General features: G+C 56.0%; 1 protein-coding gene across 1 annotated transcript; it reads left to right on the top strand.

The window, feature by feature from the left end:
- Positions 1-9234: 9234 nt before the first annotated feature.
- On the top strand, positions 9235-11221 carry RHOB (ras homolog family member B). The gene has a single exon (XM_051974085.1). It carries the CDS (start codon positions 9301-9303, stop codon positions 9889-9891), a length of 591 nt encoding a protein of 196 aa, XP_051830045.1. The 5' UTR covers positions 9235-9300; the 3' UTR covers positions 9892-11221.
- The last annotated feature ends 11552 nt before the right edge of the window (positions 11222-22773 follow it).

Here is a 22773-nt window from a genome sequence, read left to right as displayed (position 1 = left end):
TGGCATCCGACCCAAACCGGACAAGGCCAGACCAATCATGTTCCCAGAATGTCAAACATTCTTCTTTCAGGCCTAAAGGCATCATGGCTGCACTTGGAAAGAGAAGGCCTGAACTTGGACCTCAGAGTTCTGCTCCCTATTAGCTTGGAGACCTCGGCCAAGTGTTTTCCTCTCTCACCCAGGTCTTCGTAACTTTGGGGTTATTTTGGATTCTTTCCTCATCCTCATGGATCAATGTTCTGGTGCCATCAATCCTGCTTCAGGAGCCCCTCTCTCACCTGCCCTTTCCTCCCTATTCAGACAGAGAATCCAAATAAATGGGCGTCTCCATATACAAAGGAGAAGAAAAAGAGGAACTAGGAATCTACATGATAAACATCTGGCATTTCTTCTAAGGATGGAATGCACATTTGATAGACAAATTGCACCTAGATTTATAATAAATTCAGGGTATAACTTCCCAAGCTGTTCTATTCCTCTGTGTTTGTTTTGTTTGTTTGTTTTTTCCCATCATTTCCTTCCATTCTCTTCTGAGCATTTTTTTTTTGGTGGGGGGGAGTGTTGTATAACTCTCTCCTATTTCCTAGCTTAGCCAGGAAGGGAATCAGACTTCCTTATCCCTCTGGCATCCTCCACACGTAGTTCATCAATCCAAATCTTCTGAGTTTTCTCTGAAATCCTGTCCTGCGTCCTTTCCTTTTTGTTTTAGTTTATTTATTTTTAATGCACATTGTCTTATGAGTCATGTTGGGAGAGAAAAACCTGAGCAAAAGGGAAAAACCATGGGAGAGAGAAAAAAACCAGAAACAAGAAGTGAACACAGCATGTGCTGATTTACTTTCGGTCTCCTTAGTTCTTTTTCTGGTTGCAGGAGGCATTTTCTGTCCCAAATCAATGAGGATGAGTCTGAATCACTGAACCCCTGAGAACCAAGCTTTTCAAGTTGATCTTCACACATGATGGCTGTGGCCGTGTCCAATGATCTCCTGGTTCTGCTCATTTCCTTCAGCATCAGTTCCTTCAGTCTCTCCAGGCCTCTCTGAAATCCTCCTGCTGATCTTTTCTTATAGAACAATAATACTCCATAGCATTCCTATACCATAATTTATTCAGCCATTCCCCAACTGATGGGCATTGGCTCAGTTTCCAGTTTCTTGCCACTACGAAAAGGGCTGCCACAAACACCTTTGCACATGTGGGTCCCTTTCTCTCCTTTAAGGTCTCTTTGGGACACAGGCCCAGTAAGCATCCTTTCCTACAGCACACAAGTGTCTCGGCCTTTCCCCATTCATTGGACAGCGCTTAATTTCCTGGTCTTTGTCCCCACAAAAAGGGCCGCTATATATACAAACGCTTCCCTTGAATCCCTTCAGGGTAAAGGCCTGGTGGGATTGAGAGGCTCTCATTTGCACCTGATAATAGTTTTTATGATCTCCAGTCTGTTCTTCTGCCCTCAAGGAGCTTTCATGACAAGACCAGGCACAAATAAATCTATGCCAATCAAGTTATAGATAGAAGTGGGAACTCTCTAACAGAAGGAAGGCACTGAGACTGGGTGGTGGGGGAAAACTTTCAGCAAAAGTTGGGGGTTTAGCTGGGACAACAAGGAAACCTGGAGGTCGGCAGTCAGAGCAGAGGAGGGAGAGCTTTCCAGGCTTTGGGGAGAGGGGAATAAGGTATAAGAAGGCTGGAGAGGGAGGAGGGGACTAGGCTATAAAGGGCTTTCAATGTTGAGCAGAGCATCCTGGAGATGTGGGGAGCCACGGGGGGGTTTCAGAGTAAGGGGTGAGTGGGATGTGAAATGGCTTCGGTGACTGAGTGGAGGATGGATTGTAGTGGGGAGAGACTTGGGGCAGGCAGGCGCTCAGCAGGATAACGCAGCGATCCCGCTGTGAGGTGATGGGGGCTTGCACCAGGATGGGGCGGTGTTAGAGGAGGGAAGGGGTCACGATGTGGAGAAGTGAAGTGGATGGGCCTGAGCACTTGGCAGCTAAGAAATCATGAGGAGGACCTTTGGTTGTGAGCCAGGGAGACTGGGAGGAGGTGGTGCCCTTGACGGTGATGGGGAAGGTGGAAGGAGGCGGGGAACACTTGGAGAAAGATCCTGGGCTCTGCTTCCCAATGTCGAGATTCAGACATCTACCAGCTATTAGACATGTACGCAGGGCAGCTGGAGAAGAGAGATGGAAAGTCAGCAGAGAGACTGGACCCAAAAGGTAGAACTGAGAATCCTCAGCAATGAATCCAGGAGAGCCAATGAGATCATTAAATCCTTGGGAGCGGATGAGATCACCAAGGGAAGCAGATGAGGGAGAAGATCAGAAGGCCCATGATAGCCACGGGGACACCAAGGGTTAGAAGGTGTGTCTGTGATGGGGAACTAGAGAAGGAGACAGAAGGAGCAGTCAGAGAGGGAGGGGAAGAGCCAGGAGAATGAGGGCAGTGTCCCAAAACCTGCAGGGAGGAGAGAGCGACCAACAGGGCCAAAGGCTGCAGAGGTCAAGGAGGAGGATGAGAAAAAAACCATTTTGGGTTTGGCAACGAAAGGGTGATTCCTGGTCCTTTTGGAGAGAGCAGCCCCAGTGGAACAAGGAGGTCAGAAGCCATGAATGGAGGCAGTTGGTGTAGACGGTTTTTTTGAGGAGCTGAGCTTCAAAGGGCAGGAGAGATGAGATAGAAAGATCAGGGAAGGGGTATTAAGGATGGGGGAGATGTGGACATGTCTGTGGTGAGGAGGGAGAGACTGAAGGCAAGTGAGAGGGGGATGGCAGAGTCTGCTGGAGGAGGCAGGATGGAAGGAGATCTCTTGGGAAGTGGAGGGTCAGCCTTGGGCAACACTATGGGAGATAGGGATGATGGGGCTGAGGGGCAGAAGGTCCCCGAGTGCAGGAGATGAGGAAGAGGAGAGAAGAGGGAGCTCGTGGAGAATGGCCTCCATTTTTCCTGGGTCTCAGCTGAGAGTGGGGAGAGGGGAACCATGAGAGGCGTGAGGAGGGATGAGGAACTCTGGAAGAGCCTTGGTGGAGAGGGGGACAGTGAGCTCTTGAGAGGTGCGGTGGGATTGCCTGGCAGCCGTGAGGGCCCAGGGAGGTTGCATCACATCTACTTATGGTGGGCTTCTCTACCTTCATTTAGCAGCCCTTGTGTAGGAGTGAAGGTGGTGATGGGAGTGAGCAGAGGCCGAGAGGAGGCTAGGGTGGTGCTGAACCGGCTCACCGAGAGGACGAGAGAAGGATACGAGGAGAGAGAAACTAGTGCCGGGGAGATGGTCTGGGAGGGTCACATGACTGGAGGTCATGACACAGACCCTCTGATCCCACCTTCTGATCTCTAGCTGTGCACTGTGACACTGACAAACTGCACTGCGTTTTCCTGTCTCTGAGCTTTTTAAAAATTATTAAACCTTTCTATTTTCAAAACATATGTATAGATAATTTTCAACATTCACCCTTGCAAAATCTTATGTTCCAGAATTTTTTCTCCCTCTCCTCCCCCACCCCCTCCCCTAGATGGCAAGTAATTCAGTACAGGTTAAACATGGGCAATTCCTCTATAGGTATTCCCCCAATATCATGCTGCACAAGAAAAATCAGATCCCAAAGGGAAAAAATGAGAAAGAAAACAAAATGCAAACAAACAACAGCGAGTAAAAATGCCACGTTGTGCTCCACCCTCAGTTCCCACAGTCCTCTCTGGGTGCAGATGGCTCTCTCCATCACAAAACCAACGGAACTGCTCTGAATCATCTCGTTGCTGAAGATGACCTCGTCCACCAGAATTGATCATCATACAGTCTTGTTGAAGTATATAATGATCTCCTGATTCTGCTCCCTTCCCTCAGCATCACTTCCTGTCAGTCTCTCCGGGCCTCCCTGAAATCCTCCTGCTGGTCGTTTCTTTCAGAGCAATAATATTCCAAAACATTCATGTACCACAGTTATTCAGCCCTTCCCCCACTGATGGGCAGCCCCTCAGTTTCCAGTTTCTGCACATTTTGGCACGTGTGGGTCCCTTCCCCCCCTTTAAGCTCTCTCTGGGATATAAGCCTGCTGGGATACACGGGAGCGCCTGCAGTGGCTGCTGGGGATCCAACTCAGAATGCACCTCCTGTGAGAGGATGCTACAAGGAGACTGGGAGCCCGTTGCTGCTCTCTGACCTCTCTCACTGAGAGGCCGTTGCCTTGTCTGACCTCCCTCCTCCTCCCTCTGCCTCCGGGTTCTCTCACTCCCAGTCCCCAGCACCTGGAGCCGCAGGGCTCCCTCAGAGGCTGTGATCCCCGGCTGGGGCGGCTCTGGGAGAACTGACCTGTCCCTTAACATAAGCCCAGTGGTAGCACTGTTGGGTAAAGGGCAGGCAGTTCGAGAGCCCCTTTGGACATAGTTCCAAAGGGCTCATGGAGGCTTCTTTTACAATAAAAATAGTCGCGGCATCTGGGTGGGGCATATGCTGGAGGGCCTAAGTTCTAGCTGTGTGACCCTGGGTAAGTCACAACCTCCGTCTGCCTCAGTTTCCTCCTTTTTAAAACAGGGATCAAAAAAGCATCCACCCTCCAGGGCTGTGGTAGTCCCAACTGAGACAATATTTATCAAGTGCTCCCCACAGTACCTGGCACACAGTAGGTGCCTAATAAGTACTTGTTTCTTTCCCTTCCCCGATTTCCCGAAGTTGTCAGACCTTCAGCAGGGTCAGAATTCCCAAGCCTTCACACGGAGGCTGCCACAAGAGGGCGCAGGCGTCCCAGAGAATCTGTGCCCAGCCTAGCAGGCAGTGCCTGTGGCAATAGAGCCCTGGAGGGGCGTGACCCAGGGGGAGAGGGAGGCCATGGCCGCTTCCATGTCCTGTTCAAATGATCCAAAGGCTTCCCTTCTCTCTGGGTGTCTGCGCTGCTCACCGAATGCCCGGCCGGAGCCCAGTGTGAAGGAGCAGGATCGCTGCCCAGTGTGAAGGAGCAGGATCGCTGCCCAGTGTGAAGGAGCAGGATCCCTGCCCAGTTCTGGTCTGTCCAACGGACAGAATAATCCTTGTAGTGCTGGGAAGGAGCCCGGGCCCTGCAAGTCTGAGCTGCTGGGATAACAACCAGGACCCCATTGCTGTTCATCTTGCTCTTGTCATTTCCCACGGGCTTGGGGGACACCCCCCCCGTTTGTTCTCTTCCGGTCCCTAGAACAGTGACTCGCACAGATGGGCTTAATCATAATTTCTGGAAGCCGAATTGGGCTACAACCCCATTACTCTTATTACCAGCAAGACAGACGGCTTGGACCTGGGATTTGGCTGGCAAAGAACACTCCCGTCCTAACGCAGCTCGGTCCTCGCTCTACAATGCTGAGTCCTGAGAGACTTCCCCAGAGCCAGACAGGCAAAGGACAACGGGGGCAGAGGAGAGCCGGGGAGACCCGGAGATCGCTGCGCAGCCCGGCCCTCCCCTGGACGTGTACCGCTCTCCCTTGTACCGAATCGCATTTATTGTGCGGGATGTTTCCCAGGGACACGGTCATCCGCTTCCATCTTCATTCGGGATTGTTGGAGGCCGCATGTGGCCGAGCCGCGTGACCTCTCTGCCCTAGAGAACAGATACTTCATGCGACGTGCCCAGGATCTGACCAGGATGGGTCAGAGATGAGACTCGAACTTAGGTCTTTAAGGTCAGTTCTTCAGCAACTGTGGCGGCCATCACCACCATCACCATCATCGCCATCATCGCCATCACCACCGCCATCATCATCGCCATCATCACCACCATCATCGCCATCATCGCCACCATCATCGCCATCACCACCGCCAGGGCCGCTGCAGTTGTAGTAATAGGAGTTTGCCAAATTCACTTTACCAAGCACTTATTAGGCACCTTTTATATGCTAGTGATCCATAGTTAAGAGATAAGGATACAGAGACACTTGGAGCTGGGAGGGGGCTCAAACCTCAACACAAAGTGCTCCAGATAACTCTCAGAAGGCCAGAGGGATCCTAAGGGGGTGGGGTGGGGGCCTGGAAAGGCCCCTGGACTGAGCCTAGAAGAAAAGCTGGGGTTCCTGAGCTCCAGGGGAGGAGGCAACATATTAGGTGGGAGAGAGGATGGCTTAGAAAAGCCGACACTGGGGAAGGGAACAAGGGTCTTCTCTTTGTGCCTCAGCTTCCTCCTCTGTAAAATGAGAATGATCCCTCCCCCGACTATGACCTGGAGACTGTGCCCCAGGAGCCACTAGGCAATCTGTATTTGTTCTCTGTCTGGGGTGGTCCCAAAGGTTTGTCCAGGGCTGGGATTCTGGCGGAACTCCCCAGCACTGCTTTCGTTTCCCTGGTTTTCTGTTCTCTTGTTTACTGGAAAGAAAAAAGGGGGGGCACTCACGGGAAGCAGCCCCATGGGAAGGTGTCTGGAGCTCAGGAAACAGTGAATTTACTGTTTCCTGCTTCATTGTGTTTGAAATAAAAGCATTGTTTTGTGTTCTGAATTTTCAAAATGTTATTTCTCCCCAAGGTCCCCCTCCTACCCTCACCCCTCCCCACCTCCATCCCTCAGACTCCCAAGTTCAGATAAGCAAGAAAGAAAACATCGCTGAGGAGAGCTGGCGGGAAAACAGGCGGAAGGAGGCTGGACCCTTGGCCTCCAGCAGACTAGTTTTAGAGAAGCAGATAATTCTGGGAGGCTGGGGGGGGGGGCGGTGCATGTGGAAGGGCTGCAGAGAATGGGCTTCGCTCCTCACTCCGGGTGGGCGACTCTCTGGTGCCCTTTTCTGAAAAATGAGGGGGGCCTCCCAGCCTAGAAGCAGGCTTCTCGGCACCCTCCAGTCTGCCGGTGAGAGCACCTCCAGTAGGTCAGACCGGAAGCGGCCGTCCTCTTAGCCGAGGCCTGACCCCGGCCACTGTGGGACGGTCCCATCCATTTCCATGTAGCACAAACTTAGGGTGACCATTTTCAGCTGGGAAACCGAAACTCCAGAGCGTGGGGAAGTGGGCCTTTTGCTTCAGGGCGGAACCTTTCTCTCTTAGCTCACTCCTGTCCAGCTCGGTGCTAGCCCCTTAGCCAAACTCTTCAGTCTCATCGGCCCTTGACCTTGGTGATCGGCCTTCTCCCTTCCCCTGCAGAACAGAAGCTCCTCGAGGGCAGGAATTGTTTCATTTTTCTCAATCCCTGTGCCAGCCATGTCTTAATAATGGCTGGTATTCACCTGGGTGGGGGGCGGAGGCTGAAAGGGGTCACAAACCCAGCCTGTCACTCCCGGTGTTCTAGCCAGCGAAGAACCCCCTGGAAGAGACTGAGGTACAGGAGCAGGGAGGGGGCCCCTTCTGGAGGAGGGGGCGCAGCTGGGGCCTCCATGGGAAGGTTACCTAGGAGGGTGAGGGGTGGAGGCTCCAGGCCAGAGAGGCTCATTTGGAGGAACTTAGCCCGGAGAGGAGGAGGCCCCCCCAGGAGAAGCCGGGACAGGGTAAGATCCCAATCTGCCAGTATGGGAAATTCCCAGGTCCTGGGAAAGATGGTTCGCCTTCTGCTTTAAGCAGTTAATTACTAAGCACTAATTAGGGCCTGGGAGCCCGGCTCCCATTGGGCTGCGCACCCGAACCAAAAGGGGAGGGAGGCTCCCTTTGGCTTACTTTCTCCTAGAGTGGGACAAAGTTTTAACGGCTGAGCCCCTGAAGGCGGGGATTTCCCGGCGTGAGGACCCCCAGGGAGAGAAGTGAGCGGCTCCCGAACGCAAACTTGAACTCGGGTCTTCCTGCCCCGCGGCCTCTCGGAAAATGTAAGCAGAGCAAAGCAAAGCGCAGGGCCTGGGCTGGGGGCGGGGCTGGGGGAGTTCGAAAAGGCTTTGAGGGGACGCTGGAGGGCGTCGAGGGGCTCTCCCCCTCCCTTTCCTTCCCAGCTGTCGCGCGTGGAGGAGCTTTACCCACTCCCCACATCTGTCCCCTGCGCTCCTCACACGCGGCCACCAGCCCCTTCTGGGCCCTCCGCATTTCTGGCCTCGCAAAGGGCCTCCCGGCCTCAGATTTCTCCCCTTCTCCGCTCCATCCCCCGCAGTGGACCCTGCAGCTGTCAAAGACCTTCGTCTAAAGCCCAGCTCTGCTCGCGGCCGGGTCCGATTCAGTGCTCCCGAGGGCAAATAGAAAGCCCTTGTCGCGACCGTCTAGCTCTTCCTACACTCCCCCCGCCCCCATTACGAGACTCCCCTCCTCCCGTTCCAGGATCCAGTCAGAGACTCTCTCGCAATTCCAGGGTAGGACGGGGTAAAGCCAGCCTCTGGGCCTTTGTCCCGAATGTTTGCCCCTTTGCCTTCACCTAGTAGAACGTCGGGCTTCCTTCAAAGCTCGGATCTGCCCCTCTGGCGGGGCAGCCATCACGACCCTCCCCCGCCTCTGCCCAGCCCCCTCCCCCAGAGTATTTGGGCACCAGCCGCTCCCCTTTGGAACGCAAGCTCCCTGAGGGCAGGGGCCTCGAGCTTTGGCATTTGTGTCCCCCGGCTCCCAGCCGGGCGCTTGCCTTTTGTAGGCAAGAAATCTCGTCGTGTGTGTGTGTGTGTGTGTTGGGGGGGGGTGCGCTCCCTTCGCTCCCGGTTCGACCCCGGGATCAGCTGCGGCTGCAGCGGTGGCAGATGCAGCAGAAGCAGGAGCAAGAGCAGCAGCAGCAGCAGCCACCGCCCCCGCCCCTCCGCGCCCCCGCCTCTCACCCTCCGTCCGTCCCGCCCTCGCCCCGCCCCTCCCTCCTTCCTTCCCTCCTCCCTCCGGCAGCCCCCGGGCCCCGCCCGCCGGCCTGCCGTCGCCGCCGGCCAATCAGAGTGCGCCCGCCCAGCGATGAGCTCAGCCCTCTAGTTTTCCATTGGTTGGCTATATTAAGAAAGTGGCCGAGTCCTTTAAATAGCGGGTGCCGGGGCTCAGGCTGCAGTAGCAGCTTGGATAGAGACGGAAGTGGGCCTGCGTGTTGCCGGCTGGTCGGGAGGAGAGATAAAGCAGGAGGCAGGGACCCCCTTGGCCCCCTCCCCCCAGAGCACCCACAGCCCGGGAGCCGGCCCGGAAGAGCCCCCAAAGCGCGGAGGCGGAGCAGTAGGACAGAGTCAGCACCTACACCTGCAGCGGCAGCGGCAGCGGCGGCGCCCGCCCGGCCCCGGCCTCCGGCGGCCACGGTGCGCTCCCTGAAGGCCGGCCCAGCAGCCGCGCCCGGCTCCGCGCAGGCGGCGGCGGCGGCAGCGGCGGCGGCGTCTGCGCCGTCGGGGCCCGGGGGCTCCGCGAACTCGGCCGCCGGCCCGGGCCTGCCCCCGTCCCCCCGGGCGTCCCCGCGGCCGCCGCCCCCGCCCCCGGCCGGCCTGGCCATGGCGGCCATCCGCAAGAAGCTGGTGGTGGTGGGCGACGGCGCGTGCGGCAAGACGTGCCTGCTGATCGTGTTCAGCAAGGACGAGTTCCCCGAGGTGTACGTGCCCACCGTGTTCGAGAACTACGTGGCCGACATCGAGGTGGACAGCAAGCAGGTGGAGCTGGCGCTCTGGGACACGGCCGGCCAAGAGGACTACGACCGCCTGCGGCCGCTCTCCTACCCGGACACGGACGTGATCCTCATGTGCTTCTCGGTGGACAGCCCGGACTCGCTGGAGAACATCCCCGAGAAGTGGGTGCCCGAGGTGAAGCACTTCTGCCCCAACGTGCCCATCATCCTGGTGGCCAACAAGAAGGACCTCCGCAACGACGAGCACGTGCGCAACGAGCTGGCGCGCATGAAGCAGGAGCCGGTGCGCACCGAGGACGGCCGCGCCATGGCCGTGCGCATCCAGGCCTACGACTACCTCGAGTGCTCGGCCAAGACCAAGGAGGGCGTGCGCGAGGTCTTCGAGACGGCCACCCGCGCCGCGCTCCAGAAGCGCTACGGCTCGCAGACGGGCTGCGTCAATTGCTGCAAGGTGCTCTGAGCCCCGACGCCGACGCCGCGGCCGCCCGGCCCGGGAGGCCGCGCACGGACAAAGGCCGGGGCCCCGCCGACGGGCTCGCTATCCGCCACCCGGCTCCGCAGCCGCCGGAGCCCGTGCGGCTTTTGGGGACCTAGCGCCGCCCCGGAGAGCCTGGGCGCGGGCGGGAGGCTGGGTGCGGTGCGTTTGTGTATGTGCGGGAGTGCGCGCGTGTGCGCGCACGGCCGCCCGAGCCCCGATAATGGGAAGAAAGCCTCCCGATGGCGGCCGCGCTCCCCGCCCGGAGCTCGGCGCGGGAGTGAGTGGGCACCGCCCCCGCCCTGCTGCTGAGCTCGGCATTCCTGCCTCCTTTCTTCCCAAGCTCTCCGCCCGCCCCCCTCGATGTTGGGCCTGGCTGTTCCTTGGGGGGTGTGTCTCCAATGCGGGTGGGGGGATGGGGCGGGGGTGGGCACTGTTACATAGTGATAAATATAATTTTATTTTTTGGCAGTAGGATCTGTGAAAGGCCTGCTCTTATTTAAGGAGGGGGGAGGGGAGAGCAGCCGAGCATTTGGGGACCTCCTCTCCCCCTGCCGCCCGTGCCCGGCGCAGGGATTGAACGGATTTGCACCCCTGGAAGATTGTGAGACTGCCGGGGGCCGGGGGCCGGGAGCACAGCTTAAGCAGGCCCCTGGGCTGAGCTCGGCCCTTCTGGGGGTGGGGGGAGGAATCTCGCCCAAGTGAACTCGGTGCCTGTTTCCTGCCCGCCCCCTCGTTTTCTCCGTGGGCTTCGCCTAAAGCGGAGAGGGAAGTCGGGGCTTTATTCCCCCCTCCCCCCATTCAGCCGAGCCACCATTGCACAAAGGCCTTCTTCCTCCCCACCGGGCCCGGGCCACCTCCGCCTGCCGCCCCCCGGTGTTGTCACCCGGTCTGGGTTTTTTAAAAACCCTGGAGGAGAAGAAACCGCTGTAAGATTGTTTTTCCTCCAAATGCCAGGCGCCGCTGAGGGGAGGGGGAGGGGTCGCCTTTGTGCCCAGCGGGCACCTTTGGTAAAGGGCTGTGGACGGCGTGGGGTCTATTGAAACAATCTCGCCAGGCGGCCCGGCCTTCGGGACCGCGCAGGCGTCTCTGGGGAGGCGGCCTGCCCCCCTTTGTCGTTGTCGCATCCCCTCCGCCCCTCCCCCCAGCGGTACTTTGACCAGAGTCTGGGTTTTTATTTTTATTTTTATTTTTTAAATAAACTGACCGTTGATAAAGTGATCATCACTTCCATAAAGGTGTTTACATGATATGCTCTAAAGCTTGTGCACAAAGGTTTTTTGTCAAACATTAAAAGATTTCAGCGATTTCACAAGTTGTCCGCTGGTTTACTGGCCCCTGGAGATGCCTGCTGGGGGCAGGGGTCCCGGGGAGCCTCACTTTCTCCGCTGGGAGGGGCCTCGGGCGTCGAGGGGCTCAGTCACACCGCCATTAGGGGTCACTCTGCATTGTCCCCAAATTCAAGGGAAGGGAAAGGCGGTCCCTCGCCCCCGGAGCTCTGGGCTGATGCTCTTGCCAGCAACTGTGTACAAAGGAGGTAAAGGGGACATCCTTGCTCCTAGAACCCCGGGGAGGCAGGAAAGGCCTTCTGGGGAAGGTGTCCCTTTTTGCTGGGCCTTGAGGGGGAGCCTCGGAGGCCTGGGGGAATGATTGGGGGGGTATCCCTGTCCAGCAGCAGCCTGAGTATTGTACAGAGGATTGGGTAAGAGGGGCCACTGGGATTTGGGGGGGGGGCTCTCACTTCCACATCTGTGCTCTGCTCTGCCACACACTGGGGGAGGGGGCTCATTTCCACATCTGTGCTCTCACACACTGGGGGAGGGGAAGGAGGTGGGGGTCCTGCTGAGAACATTGCTGAAGTCCAGGGGGGAAGAACACAAAGGTGATGCGGGTCCTTGGGAGACCTCTGCCCTGGTCAGTCCTGAGCCTGACAAGCTGGAGCCCATCATGCTAGGATGGAAGGGGGGGTTCCCACCAGAGAAGGTGGCCTGGGGGTGGGAGTGGGGAACCCCTGGCAGGTATTAGAAGGGAAGGCCCATGAGGACCAAGGAAAAGCCATCATTCCAGCAGAGAATGGGGGAGGGGAGTAGCTTGTTAGGGATACCCAAGCAGTTTCTAGGAGGCTGGAGGGCCCTGGATCTCTCCAGGCTGCAGGGATTTTACTCCCAAAGCTGTGGCCCTGACCGCCCAGGAGGAGCCCAGCTCTCCAACAGCTGCTCCTAGTTTGGATGAGAATTATACAGTCTTGTGTTACCTTAAGTCATGTGCTTTTATTAAGCATCTGCTGTGTACCAGGTACTGCTGTGCTAACTAATAAGGAAGCAAAGAAAGACCGCACCCCAATTTCCTCCCCCCCCATTCCTAACTTCCAGGAGCTCTTCTAATAGGGACGACATGCAAACAATGTCCAGACAAGAGGTGGGGACTGTACCTGGGAGGTGATCTCAGAGGAAAGCCATTGGGGTGGGAGAGGGCGGGAGGAGGTCTGGGAGACAGTCTGGGAGACAGGTAGGAGAAGCCTCAGGGAGGTGTCATGAAACCCCAGCTCTCCATGGTTGTCAGTGGCTGGGGAGAGCCAAGAATAACGAATAAAAGATGGCGGACAACTGGCCGGAGCCATGTCGTTGGGAGGAATGGAGGGGTGCAGGCCAGATGGGGGGGGCTAAAAAGAGGGAGCCAGGAGAGGCTGGAGGCATCTCCCAACAAGTGCGGCCACTAAAGGGGGCAGAAATGCCCTGGGATGCAGGAATCGGGGAGAGGTTTCTGAGGGTCCAGGAGACGGGCCCGTGGTTAGGCAGGGGGAGCCACAGGGAGACAGAGATTGGAGCCTGGGTGACCAGTGGGGAGGGCGGCATGGGGGAGGGGGCTCAGCCGGGCCAGGGAGAAGGGCCCCCTCTTCCTGTGAGATGCTAGCGTTGAGAGAGCTGGTCGAAGGACTCGGTGATGGGAGAGGAAGGAGGAAGGGCAAGAGGAAGTGCTCCCCCGATGAAATGCAAGACCAGGTTCTGAGCTGAGAGGCTGAGGAGTGGGGAGGCCGGACAAACCTCAGCTGGGATCAGGGGTCAAGGAACTGCAGAGAGGAGAGGCTGGGGCCGGATGGGTTCTTCAAGGAGTCCAGATGGGGATGGCAGGAAGACAGGGGCCATGAAGGGGGGATGCTTCAAATAACGGGGACCCTCCCCAAAGCTGGGGAGACTGGTACGAAGCGCTGGGCTGCGAGCCGAGTGTGGCTCAGAACAACTTGTACCAGGAAAACACTTAAAACAAACACCTTTTCATTACTTGGGTCCAGGACCTGATCCACAGGATGAAAAACAGGCTCCAGGGGACTCCTCATGAAAGCCTGGGCACAACCGATGAATTGAGGGACCCCTCGGAGCTGGGGCAGCCGGAGACCCTGCAGATGGCCCCCGGAATCCCTGCAGATGGCCCTCGGGGCTGGGAAAGAGAAAGGAAAAGCTTTCCTGGGCCAGGCTCATCCTCAGGGTTTTAGTTTTTCCAAGTTTATCCAAGTCTTGGTGCGGCTCCAGGGCCCAGAGGGGGCCTGAATTACAGACTCAGGCTGCTTAAAAGTGGGGCGCGCTGGCCCGCAGGTCACAGGTTTAGAGCTGAAAGGGGTTCCGGAGCCTAAATGGCTCTGGTTCTAAAGGAGGAAACCGAGCCGCCCCAGCTTCCCTCTGCTTCCTCCTGCTCTCTTCGTGGGGCTCCCGAACCCCCTACTTCCTCAGCCAGCTGCCGAGGGGGAGCCCCCCGAGTCCCCAAAGAGAGATCGGGTTCAGATCTGGACCGGGCCATTTGGCAGCCAGAGCACAGAGACAGGAGCGACCCTGGGGGGGAGGGCACAACTCTGGGACCTTGGAGGGCACGCAGGCCCACCCTGTCACTGGCCTGTCACAGACCAGGAAAAGGCGCCCCAAGGCGGTCAGTGGAAGAGGCAGGGCTCCAAGCAGGCCCCCTGATTTTCCCCATTATGCCGAGCTGGGCCACAAGGGTCTCCCCCCCCCTTTTTTTTTCCAAACTAGAAAGGAATGTTAAATCATGTGGGCAGGTTCTCCCGGCAGCCCCAGGACCCCAGGACCCCCATCGGACAGGGGCTTCCATGTCTGGAGCAGCGGCCGGCCCGGCCGCTGGTGACCTTTCACCTACTTCGGGAACGCCCCCCATCCCCACCCCTGGGTATGTCGGCCGAGTGTCAGGGTGTGTGTGTGGGGGGGGGTCTGTGTGTGGAGGTCTGTGTGTAAGTGTGCCCTCCCTTCTCCCTTTCCCTTCTCAGCTGCCGCTTTGGGATGGGGGAGGGGTGGGCCGGGCCTTCCTCCCCGGGGGCTCCCAGTTGCCGCGGCAGCTGCCGGGCTGGGGCCTCCCTGCCCCTCCCCCTTGTTCCAGCTCCTTCCCGACTTTTCTCTAGGCTGCTCACACCATTTAGGGGGCAGATGAGGGGCGCGAGGGGAGCCCCTGGAGCTTTAGGAAAGTCTTTGGTGACTGAATGGGGCTGGGAGGCTCGAGGCAGGCCTTTCCCTCCTCCCCCCCCCCCAGAATAGCCCAGAGCCATGAGGGGTGAGCTCTGTACTAGGGTGGGGCAGGGGCGGAGGGGAGAAGGGGAGCAAACTGGGGGGGACTCCCTTAGTCTGTCGGGTCGTAGAGCTCGAAGGGACCTTGGGATCATGTAGTTCAAGCTCTTAATTTTACAGACAAGGGAAAGGAGGCCCGGGAGATTAAGAAAGCACAGAAAGCAGCAGCAGAGCTGGCACGGGAGCCCGGGAGCACCTTGTGTCCCGCAGGAGGCGCCCCCCTCTCCCCCGGGACCCGGGGCCTGGACAGCGCCCTGACCGGGCCTCCTTCCGTCACCTCCCTCACTCCGCAGCCGCTTGGGAAGGCGGCTGGTGAAGGAAGGCCTGGAGTAGCCAGGCCTGCCCAGCCTCAATGTCTCCTCACTGGCATCGGGTTCCCCTGGAAACCGAGGGGACGCCATCCGCTGGGGAATGGCTGAGTAAGCCAAGGAATAGGAATGTGGTGCAATATTATTGTTCCGTAAGCAATGACCAGCAGGAGCGTTCCAGAGAGGCCTGGAGGGACTTACAGGAACTGCTGCTGAGGGAAGGGAGCAGAGCCAGGGGGGGTCGTACAGGCAACAACAAGACTATGCGGTGACGCACATTCTGATGGCCGCGGCTCTTCTCAACAATGAGGTGATTCAGACCAGTTTTAATGGTCTTGTGATAAAAAGAGCCATCTACGCCCAGAGAAACAGTGGGAACTGAGTGGGGACCACAATATAGTTTTTTCACTTTTTGTTGTTTGCTCGTGTTGTTTTTTCTTTCCCATTTTTCTTCCTTTTTGATCTGATTTTTCTTGAGCAACACAATAATTGTGGAAATACATTGAGAAGAATTGCACATGTTTAACCTGTATTAGCTTACTTGCTATCTAAGGGGGAAGGGAGGGAGAAAAATTTGGAACATAGGTTTTTACAAGGGTGAATGTTGAAAATGGGATATATTTTATTTTTTTTATTTTATTTTTTTGCTAAGGCAATGGGGGTTAAGTGACTTGCCCAGCATCACGCAGCTAGGAAGTGTTAAGTGTCTGAGACCAGATTTGAACTCAGGTCCTCCTGACTTCAGGGCTGGTACTCTATCCATTGGACCACCTAGCTGCCCCAACTACATGTATTTTTAAAAATAAAAAGTTAAAAAAAAGAAATTGGATTCCTCCCGTATCTTTGAATTTAATCTTGAGCCTCTCTCCCTAGGTTGGACTGACCTCCCTCCCTTTTGATCTTTGCTCTGTGGGACCAAGCCCCTCTTTTCTTGGAACCATGTGAAATCTGCTGTTCCTGAAGGACCTTCTAAGGGTCTGTGCCAGAAGAGCTAGGTGTCTGCTCCTCAGTCACGAGTTCTCCAATAAAGTGACCCCTCTTTGCTAAGGTGCCAGTCATTTCCAGTTGGGCAGATTCTAATCCAGAGGAGAGTGCCCCTTGGTGGGTTCCTCTGAGTTGTGAAGACTATAATTAAGTGACCTTTCACATTGTGAAGTCAAGCAAGTCAGACAGAGAGAAACAGAGACGGCGGAGAGAGAGAGACAGAGACAGAGACACCGAGAGAAACAGAGATAGAGAGACAAAGACAGAGAGGAGAAACAGAGGCAGACAGACAGAAATAGAGAGAAAAAAGGAGAGGGAGAGAGAGCAAGAAAGTGTGCTTTGATCAGCACCCTAAGTCTACTGGCTCTCCATCTGGAAGCATGTTTTATCTTGATGCATGGAATCATGGTTGCAACCAAGAGTTCCCGTCTTTCAGAGTCATTGTTCTCCCTATTGCTGCTGTGCACATCATTCTCCTGGGCCAGCTCCCTTCCCTCTGCCTCGGTTCATACCTGACTTCCCAGAGCTGGGATGAGTCAAACCCAAATCAACAAGGAAGACTGACTCTCAGAGCTCTGGAAGGGCAAGCCCCTCCCCCAGCCCCTCCCACCTGTTCAGAAGAACCAGGACAACTGACCAATGGCCAAGCAAGCCGTGATGGACGAATGGGATGGACTTCCATGGGGCTGGAAGAGAGGCTGGACTTGGCTCTTTTCAACCATGACTCAAAGCGATTCTAATAGTCTAAAAGACCCAGCTGCAAACAGAGAGAGAACGTCGGACTGAGTGTGGATTTGTTTGTTTGTTTGTTTGTTTTGTTATGTTTTTCCCCCCTTTGGCCTGATTTTTCTTGCCCCACATGACAAATAGGGAAATGTCCAAAGGAGGCACATGTTTCTCCTCGCTCTGGCTGCTTGCTGCCTGGGGGAGGGGGAGGAGAGTTTGGAACACCAAGCCTTCCAGAAATGAATGCTGAACACTTTGACCTGTATTTGGGGAAAAAAAAATGCTGTGGAGGGAAAAATAAAGCAAGCATCTCCCCTCGGAGGAGACAGTTCCCCTTCCTCATGGAGGAAGTGCGCATGCCATGTTCTGGCCCTTACTCTGTGCCGAGGAGACCTCTGAATTCTCCTGGCATTGAGAGAAAAGCTGTTGCTACAATACAATTTCCACGGATTTTCTGCATCTTCGAGTCCCTCGACTTTTTCGGGCTCATTTGCTGACCTTCATGTCGTGTCTGTGGCACAAAACTCCCCCGAATTCCCATTTAATTTCTTATCTGACTGTGATATAGCAAGGCCTCCATGGGAGTCTGGCTCTGGCAGGGGTAATGGTGCATTCTGGCGGGGGAGGGAACCCCAGAAAATCGGGGATGGGGGACGGAAGAGGTGAAAATGCCGAGCCCCCTCCTCAAAAGGAAAGGCCCAATTGGAGGCTGAGTCTCAGGGGCCCAGGGTCCTTCCATGGGTGTCGTGGGCACTCCAGGGGCACAGTGAGCACCCCAGGGGCATGGGAAACACTCAAGGGCACAATGGACAGTCCGTGGGCACTTGGTCCTTCTGCAGTGAACCGAGAGATGTTTGGGAGCATCTTGCCCCCGCCTTCTTAACGGATTATTGCGAAGATGGAGAAGAGATTTAAAAACGAGGCAGAGATCATTGATGACTCTTTAAATGTCAGCTATTAACCTTCCCATCCTGGCCATAATTACTTCTGTGGGCTCCAGAACAGCCCCTGGATTATTAGATTCAAGCCCAGTCGTTGAACAGAGTCTGCCTGAACCCCTACCCTCACCCCTGCTCCAGGGCGCCTGGCCTGGGGCCTGCTCTATTCTTTCCCCCAGTCTAATTTGGCTGCTGATAATGAGGAGGAAACTGAGTCACACACTAACCTGCCCAAAATGATCTGCTTTTGGGGACGTGGGGTACCTGGCAGGATCCTCAAGCTGACAGTCCTCGGTGTTTTGGGAAACAGCACCCCATAAAATGAACAATTCTGTAGCACCTAATGTACGATGGAAGCAGGGGGAGAGACCAACAGCTCTTGGCCTCCTGGGACTCCTGTTTTGGCAGAGGATTCCTGACTCAAACACAGGGAAGGAGGGCTGCAGTCCGGGAGAGGCCCGGAGGTTTCCTGGGCTCCCACAAGGCCGGGCTCTGCTTGAGCTCTGAACAGCTTGGAGAGTAAAGGCCCGCTTGGCCACGGGGTCTGCCTGGGGCTGTGGCCGGGAACACTCTCCTTCACCCCTCGGCCAGGAGAAACCTGGCCCCGGGAAGGGCTCCCTTGGGCCTCCCCAGCCTCCGCGGGCTTTGCCGGCCTCCCCTCTCATTTGCTCACGTTCCCCTGTGTCCCGAGGGGGGCCTGGGAAGGCCTGTAGCAGTTTGTATGGAAAGGCCCGCAGCGGGACCGTCAGAAGACCGGAGCGCTCACAGGAAATGCCCACTCTCCGGTTATGGCCAAATATGGCAAGCGGCTGGTACTCTCGGGGCGCTCAGCCAGAGGCGGCTCCCTGCCGGCCATTTGTCACTTCTCCCCCTCCCCCCAGGCCCTGGGTGGCCATCTCTGCTTTGGAGACCATCTCAGGCCCCCTCCCCCCATCAGCACCAGCCAGGTGGGGGAGCTCCAGGTGTGCCCCCTAGGAGGCTCAGGAGTGCAGTTCAGGAGCTTTACTTTAGAAAGCTCTGGAAGCCCTAAGAAAGCCTTGTCCAAAGGCTGAACCGCCAGGACCCTGACTGGGGGGCGGGAGGGCCAGGAGCTGCCCCTGGAGCAGTCCCCATCTGCCCCTGCACTCCGGCTTGAGCCCTGGGCTCCCCAACCAGCCCGGGACCATTGTCTTTCCTTACTGCCCTGCTCTGCCTCCCTCCCTCGGACCCTGGCTGTGGGCCTAAGGCCCCAGAGCAAAGGACACTTCTCATCCTCATTTGACAGTGGAGAGTTCTCTGGCCCTCATGCTGTGGCCCGAGGGGGACCCGGGGCTTCCACGTTTCGTATGAGGGATTTCTAGCCTCATGGCTGCAAAAGCAGGGGGCCAGCAGAGAGGGGCTGCCAAGATCCCAGCCTCCAGCTTCTTCTCCCAGGAGCCTCTCTGGCACTGGAGCCCAAAGGTGTGACTTTGCACAGTGGACAGTTCCTACGTTGGATAAATCCTGGGAGGAGAGACAGAGAGAGAAAGAAAGGGGGGGAGGAGGGAGAGATAGACAGACAGAGACTGAGACAGACAGAGAGACAGAGACAGAGAGGGAGACAGAGAGAGAGAGGGAGAGGAGAGAGGAGAGAGAACCAGAGACAGAGAGAGAAAGAAAGGGGGGGAGGAGGGAGAGACAGAGAGACAGAGACAGACAGACAGATAAAGACAGAGAGATAGATAGATAGAGAGAGAGAGACAGAGAGAGAGAGACAGAGAGACAGAGAGAGACAGAGAGAAAGAGAGAGAGAGAGAGAGAGAGAGAGAGAGAGAGAGAGAGAGAGAGAGAGAGAAACAGAGACAGAGAGAGAAGCAAAGAGGGCCAATATGGGACTGAGTCCTCCATCTAAAGTCTCTTGTGTTCACCTTGTGGATGAGATGGAAGGATTTGGGCTAGGCAAGAAGACAATTAACAGGGTCAGGAAGGAGCCTGTTCCAAGAGAAGGCTCATGTTGGAGGTTAGCTCGGTAAGTCTCCAGGGGAGGGTCCCGGGGACTTGTGCTCGGTTCAGAGCTGGTTTTTTGTGTCAATGACTTGTGTGACAGCACAGTTTGCCAGCAGGAGAGGGCGGGGGCAGAGGTGGCAAGGTAGGGCCCAGCCGGGCACCCACCCGCCATGAAGCTGCAGCAGGCCTTCCAAAGGTCTTCATCCAGCCTGATTGCAGCCCCCGGTGCCAGTCCCTGGCCAGGTTCTCCATCCAATTAGAGGCCTGGATGGACTCCCGGCCATTTGAAGAAACAGTTTAAACTTTAAATAACTTTTATGCAGAAGCAGAAAAGCCTGGGAGCTAAGCTCAGCTTGAAGGCTGCTGGCTTGCAGCATCTGCTAGCTTTCTGGGCATGAACACACCAGCAGGAGCCTCTGCTCCTGATTCAGGAACAGAATGAGAAGGGCCCCCCTGACATCCCCACCCCAGAGAGGATCATTGAAGTCTCCATTTAGAAATACAAGGACATGAGCAGTGGAAGCTAAGCCGGGAAGTCAAAGGGTCTGCCTCACGCTGGGATGCTCCTCTGTCCCCAGCCGGCCGCGGAGGGTCCCTCCCTCCTGTCCAAGAGTCCTGGCTGCTGGAGCCCCAAGCACTGACCCTCTAAAATGCTGCTTCTGCATCCATTTGGTGCCTTTTAACTGCATGGGATTCTCATCTTTGTAGCTGTTTCTGGGGAAATATAACAAAGCATTTCCCCTTTTAAATTCTCAAGGTTACTAAGCTGAGCTGTGTCGATCAGCCCCACCCAAGGCTACTTCTTATCTGTCTCCGGAACGGCTGGTTCTGCTCAGCATTTAAGCTGCCGTCCCTTCGAGGGGATTTTTTGGGTAATTTCAGCCAAGTGAGTCCGGCCTGGTTTCGTCTCCCCTGAATTTCAGAGCGCCTTGAGTTGGGAGCATGTTTTTTGATGAGGGGGAAGTGCTCCCCGTGGCCCCCTGACACACTTAGCTGCCGCAGCTCGCAGACCTCAGAGCTCGCAGAATGAATGATGCCATTTGCTTTTAACGCAGCGCTTATTGCTAAGTGCCCCGGTGCTTGGTGGGATTTCCGGCTATGTCGATTCTCCTTGGAGCATTCACATCATGGCTGCTTTTCCCTGAATGTTGGGGGGACGTAGCACCTGTTGCTCGTTCTAGTAAAACTCCCTAAGCGATAGAGTGGCTGCTAAACCTCGAGACCCAGAGACATCCTTGCTCTGTCCCTTGATGTGTCATAAGCAAGGGGGAGGAACATTTTCCTTGTGACTATTAAAGATATTCCTCTCATGGAGGAAGCCATTTGTAGGCTCACGGCAGGTCCTCGTTTTAAACTATTTCCACCGAAAAAACGTATGAATCGTGAACCTTTCTCGAATTCCTATTTGGGATGCGGTTAGTTCAGGTAAAATGAAATGAATGTTTCCTGACTAAAATTCCCCAAATCTGAGTTAATGTTTGTTGTGTTCTTCAGGACCTTGAAATTAAGTTAATCATTATGGCTGAGAGCATTGTTCTCCTGAAAGAGCCGAGGGATTTGCTGGAAAAGAATGAAAGAAGGGAAGTTCTATTTCCAGGGCCGTTGCAGGTGCAGATGCTGGATCTCGGCTTCCAGATTTAATTTCTGTAATGCATTTGTCAGTCATTCACCGTCATCCCAGAGGCTTGTGACTCTTCTCCTGGTTTCTCTAGTTCCTCTATGGCCTGTAACATTGTGTCTGTCTTTACATTAGTAAAACTTTCCTGATTTAAAAAAAAAAAAGCATAGATGGCACATTTGTTAGGATTAAGATGACAAAAAAGCTAGGAAGAATGAAAACTCCTTATTGTGGTTGAACCCGTTAAGAAGCCCACTCCTGGATCTTCTCTTCTCTGCAGGTTTTCTGAAGCCCTCTCTGCTCCTCCCCGTCTCCAGCCCCCACGTATCCCTTCCCCCTCCCAACATTCATGGAAAAGCATCGACGATGTGAAATGCTCCAAGGAGAATCCCACCAAACACCAGGGCACTTAGTAACAAGCGCTGCTGCGTTAAAAGCAAATGGCATTATTCCATCTGTTGCTGCTGGGGGTTTTCTCTGGCTGTCCCCCATGGGGAAAGAAGCCCAACTACTCTGAATGGAAGATGGGCTGTGAGAAGTATCCAGGGAAGAGGGTCATGGGGTTCAGGATTTAAACTGATTTGTTGTTCTGCTGTGCCCGGGGATAGAGCAGGAGAGGGACAAAGGCTCAAGGTCAGGAGCAAAGTCCCTGCCCTCCAGAGGCTCAAGGTCTAGAGCCTCTTCCTTTCCACTGAACAGAATCGCCAGTGGGGACATTTTCAGCAGCTCAGCACAGCCCTGTCCCCATTTGTGATCTCATTGGATCCTCACCCCCCGGGAGGCGGGAGCTATTCTTATTCCCCTTTTACAATAAACTGAGGCAACATGTGGGGAAGTGCATTGTCCCGGGACCCCCAGCCGGAAGTGTCTGGGGCTGGATTCAAACTCAGCTCTTCCAGATTCAGCCCCCCGACGTTCTAGTATCCCACCAGTTGCCTCTGTGGTCTTGGGCGATCTAGAACCGCAGGGCTCCGGAAGCCGGAGGAGCCCACTGGGGTTTTTCTGATACACCAACCGTGAGTCCAGAGGTCTTTCTCTGGCTGCAAGACCTGTTCCTCGGGATGTTCGGCAGAGGCCTCTCCCCCAAAGCTGGCAGCCCTGCCCAGTGGTCTCTGTGCCTCTCAGAATGCCACTAGCTTCACTGCTGGCTCAAGGGAACGGAACTGAACTCAGAGCCCACCTGCCCCTTCCCCTCATGGGAGCCTGGGCACTCTGGGAGCCCCGGCTTCCTCTTGGGTGAGCGCAGGGTTGTGGGGAGGAGCGGCCCAGGAGCTGGGACATAACCCCGGCTGCCGCTGTTCTCTCAACCTTCCTTGTCCGGGGGGCTTTGGCGGGCGCAGCTGGGGACCGTGGCACCGCCCTCCCTGGGGAAGCGCGCTGGAACACCCGCCCAGTGTCCTCGGCGCCAGCTGGTATCATGGGGAGGGGCAGCACGGGCACAGATGCCAGGCTGTTCATCACCACAAGCCTCCTTTCTTGGCCAGGCAGCGGTGGGTACCGCTTCCTCATGCCACTGGGCACGGCTCGGCAGCTGAGAGGGGGGGGGGCAGCTTTTGTGTTCCCTATATCTATGCAGTGGGTAGAGATGCTGGGCCCGGAATCACTGGGACCCGAGTTCGAGGGTGACCCCAGACACTCATTAGCTGTGACCCTGGGCAAGTCACTTCACCTGTTGCTTCAGTTTCCTCATCTGTAAAATGAGCTGGAGAAGGAAATGGCCGACTCCTCCAGTATCTCTGCTGAGATGGCCCCACGTGGGG

Source organism: Antechinus flavipes, chromosome 2 (genome assembly GCF_016432865.1).
Source record: "Antechinus flavipes isolate AdamAnt ecotype Samford, QLD, Australia chromosome 2, AdamAnt_v2, whole genome shotgun sequence".
Taxonomy (NCBI): domain Eukaryota; kingdom Metazoa; phylum Chordata; class Mammalia; order Dasyuromorphia; family Dasyuridae; genus Antechinus; species Antechinus flavipes.
The sequence above is the reverse complement of the archived record's forward strand: the minus strand, read 5'-3'. Positions and strand labels throughout refer to the sequence as shown.

What these genes read in the sequence shown, in the direction of transcription:
- RHOB (XM_051974085.1), top strand. Translation starts at nt 9,301, where the DNA reads ATGGCGGCCATCCGCAAGAAGCTGGTGGTGGTGGGCGACGGCGCGTGC.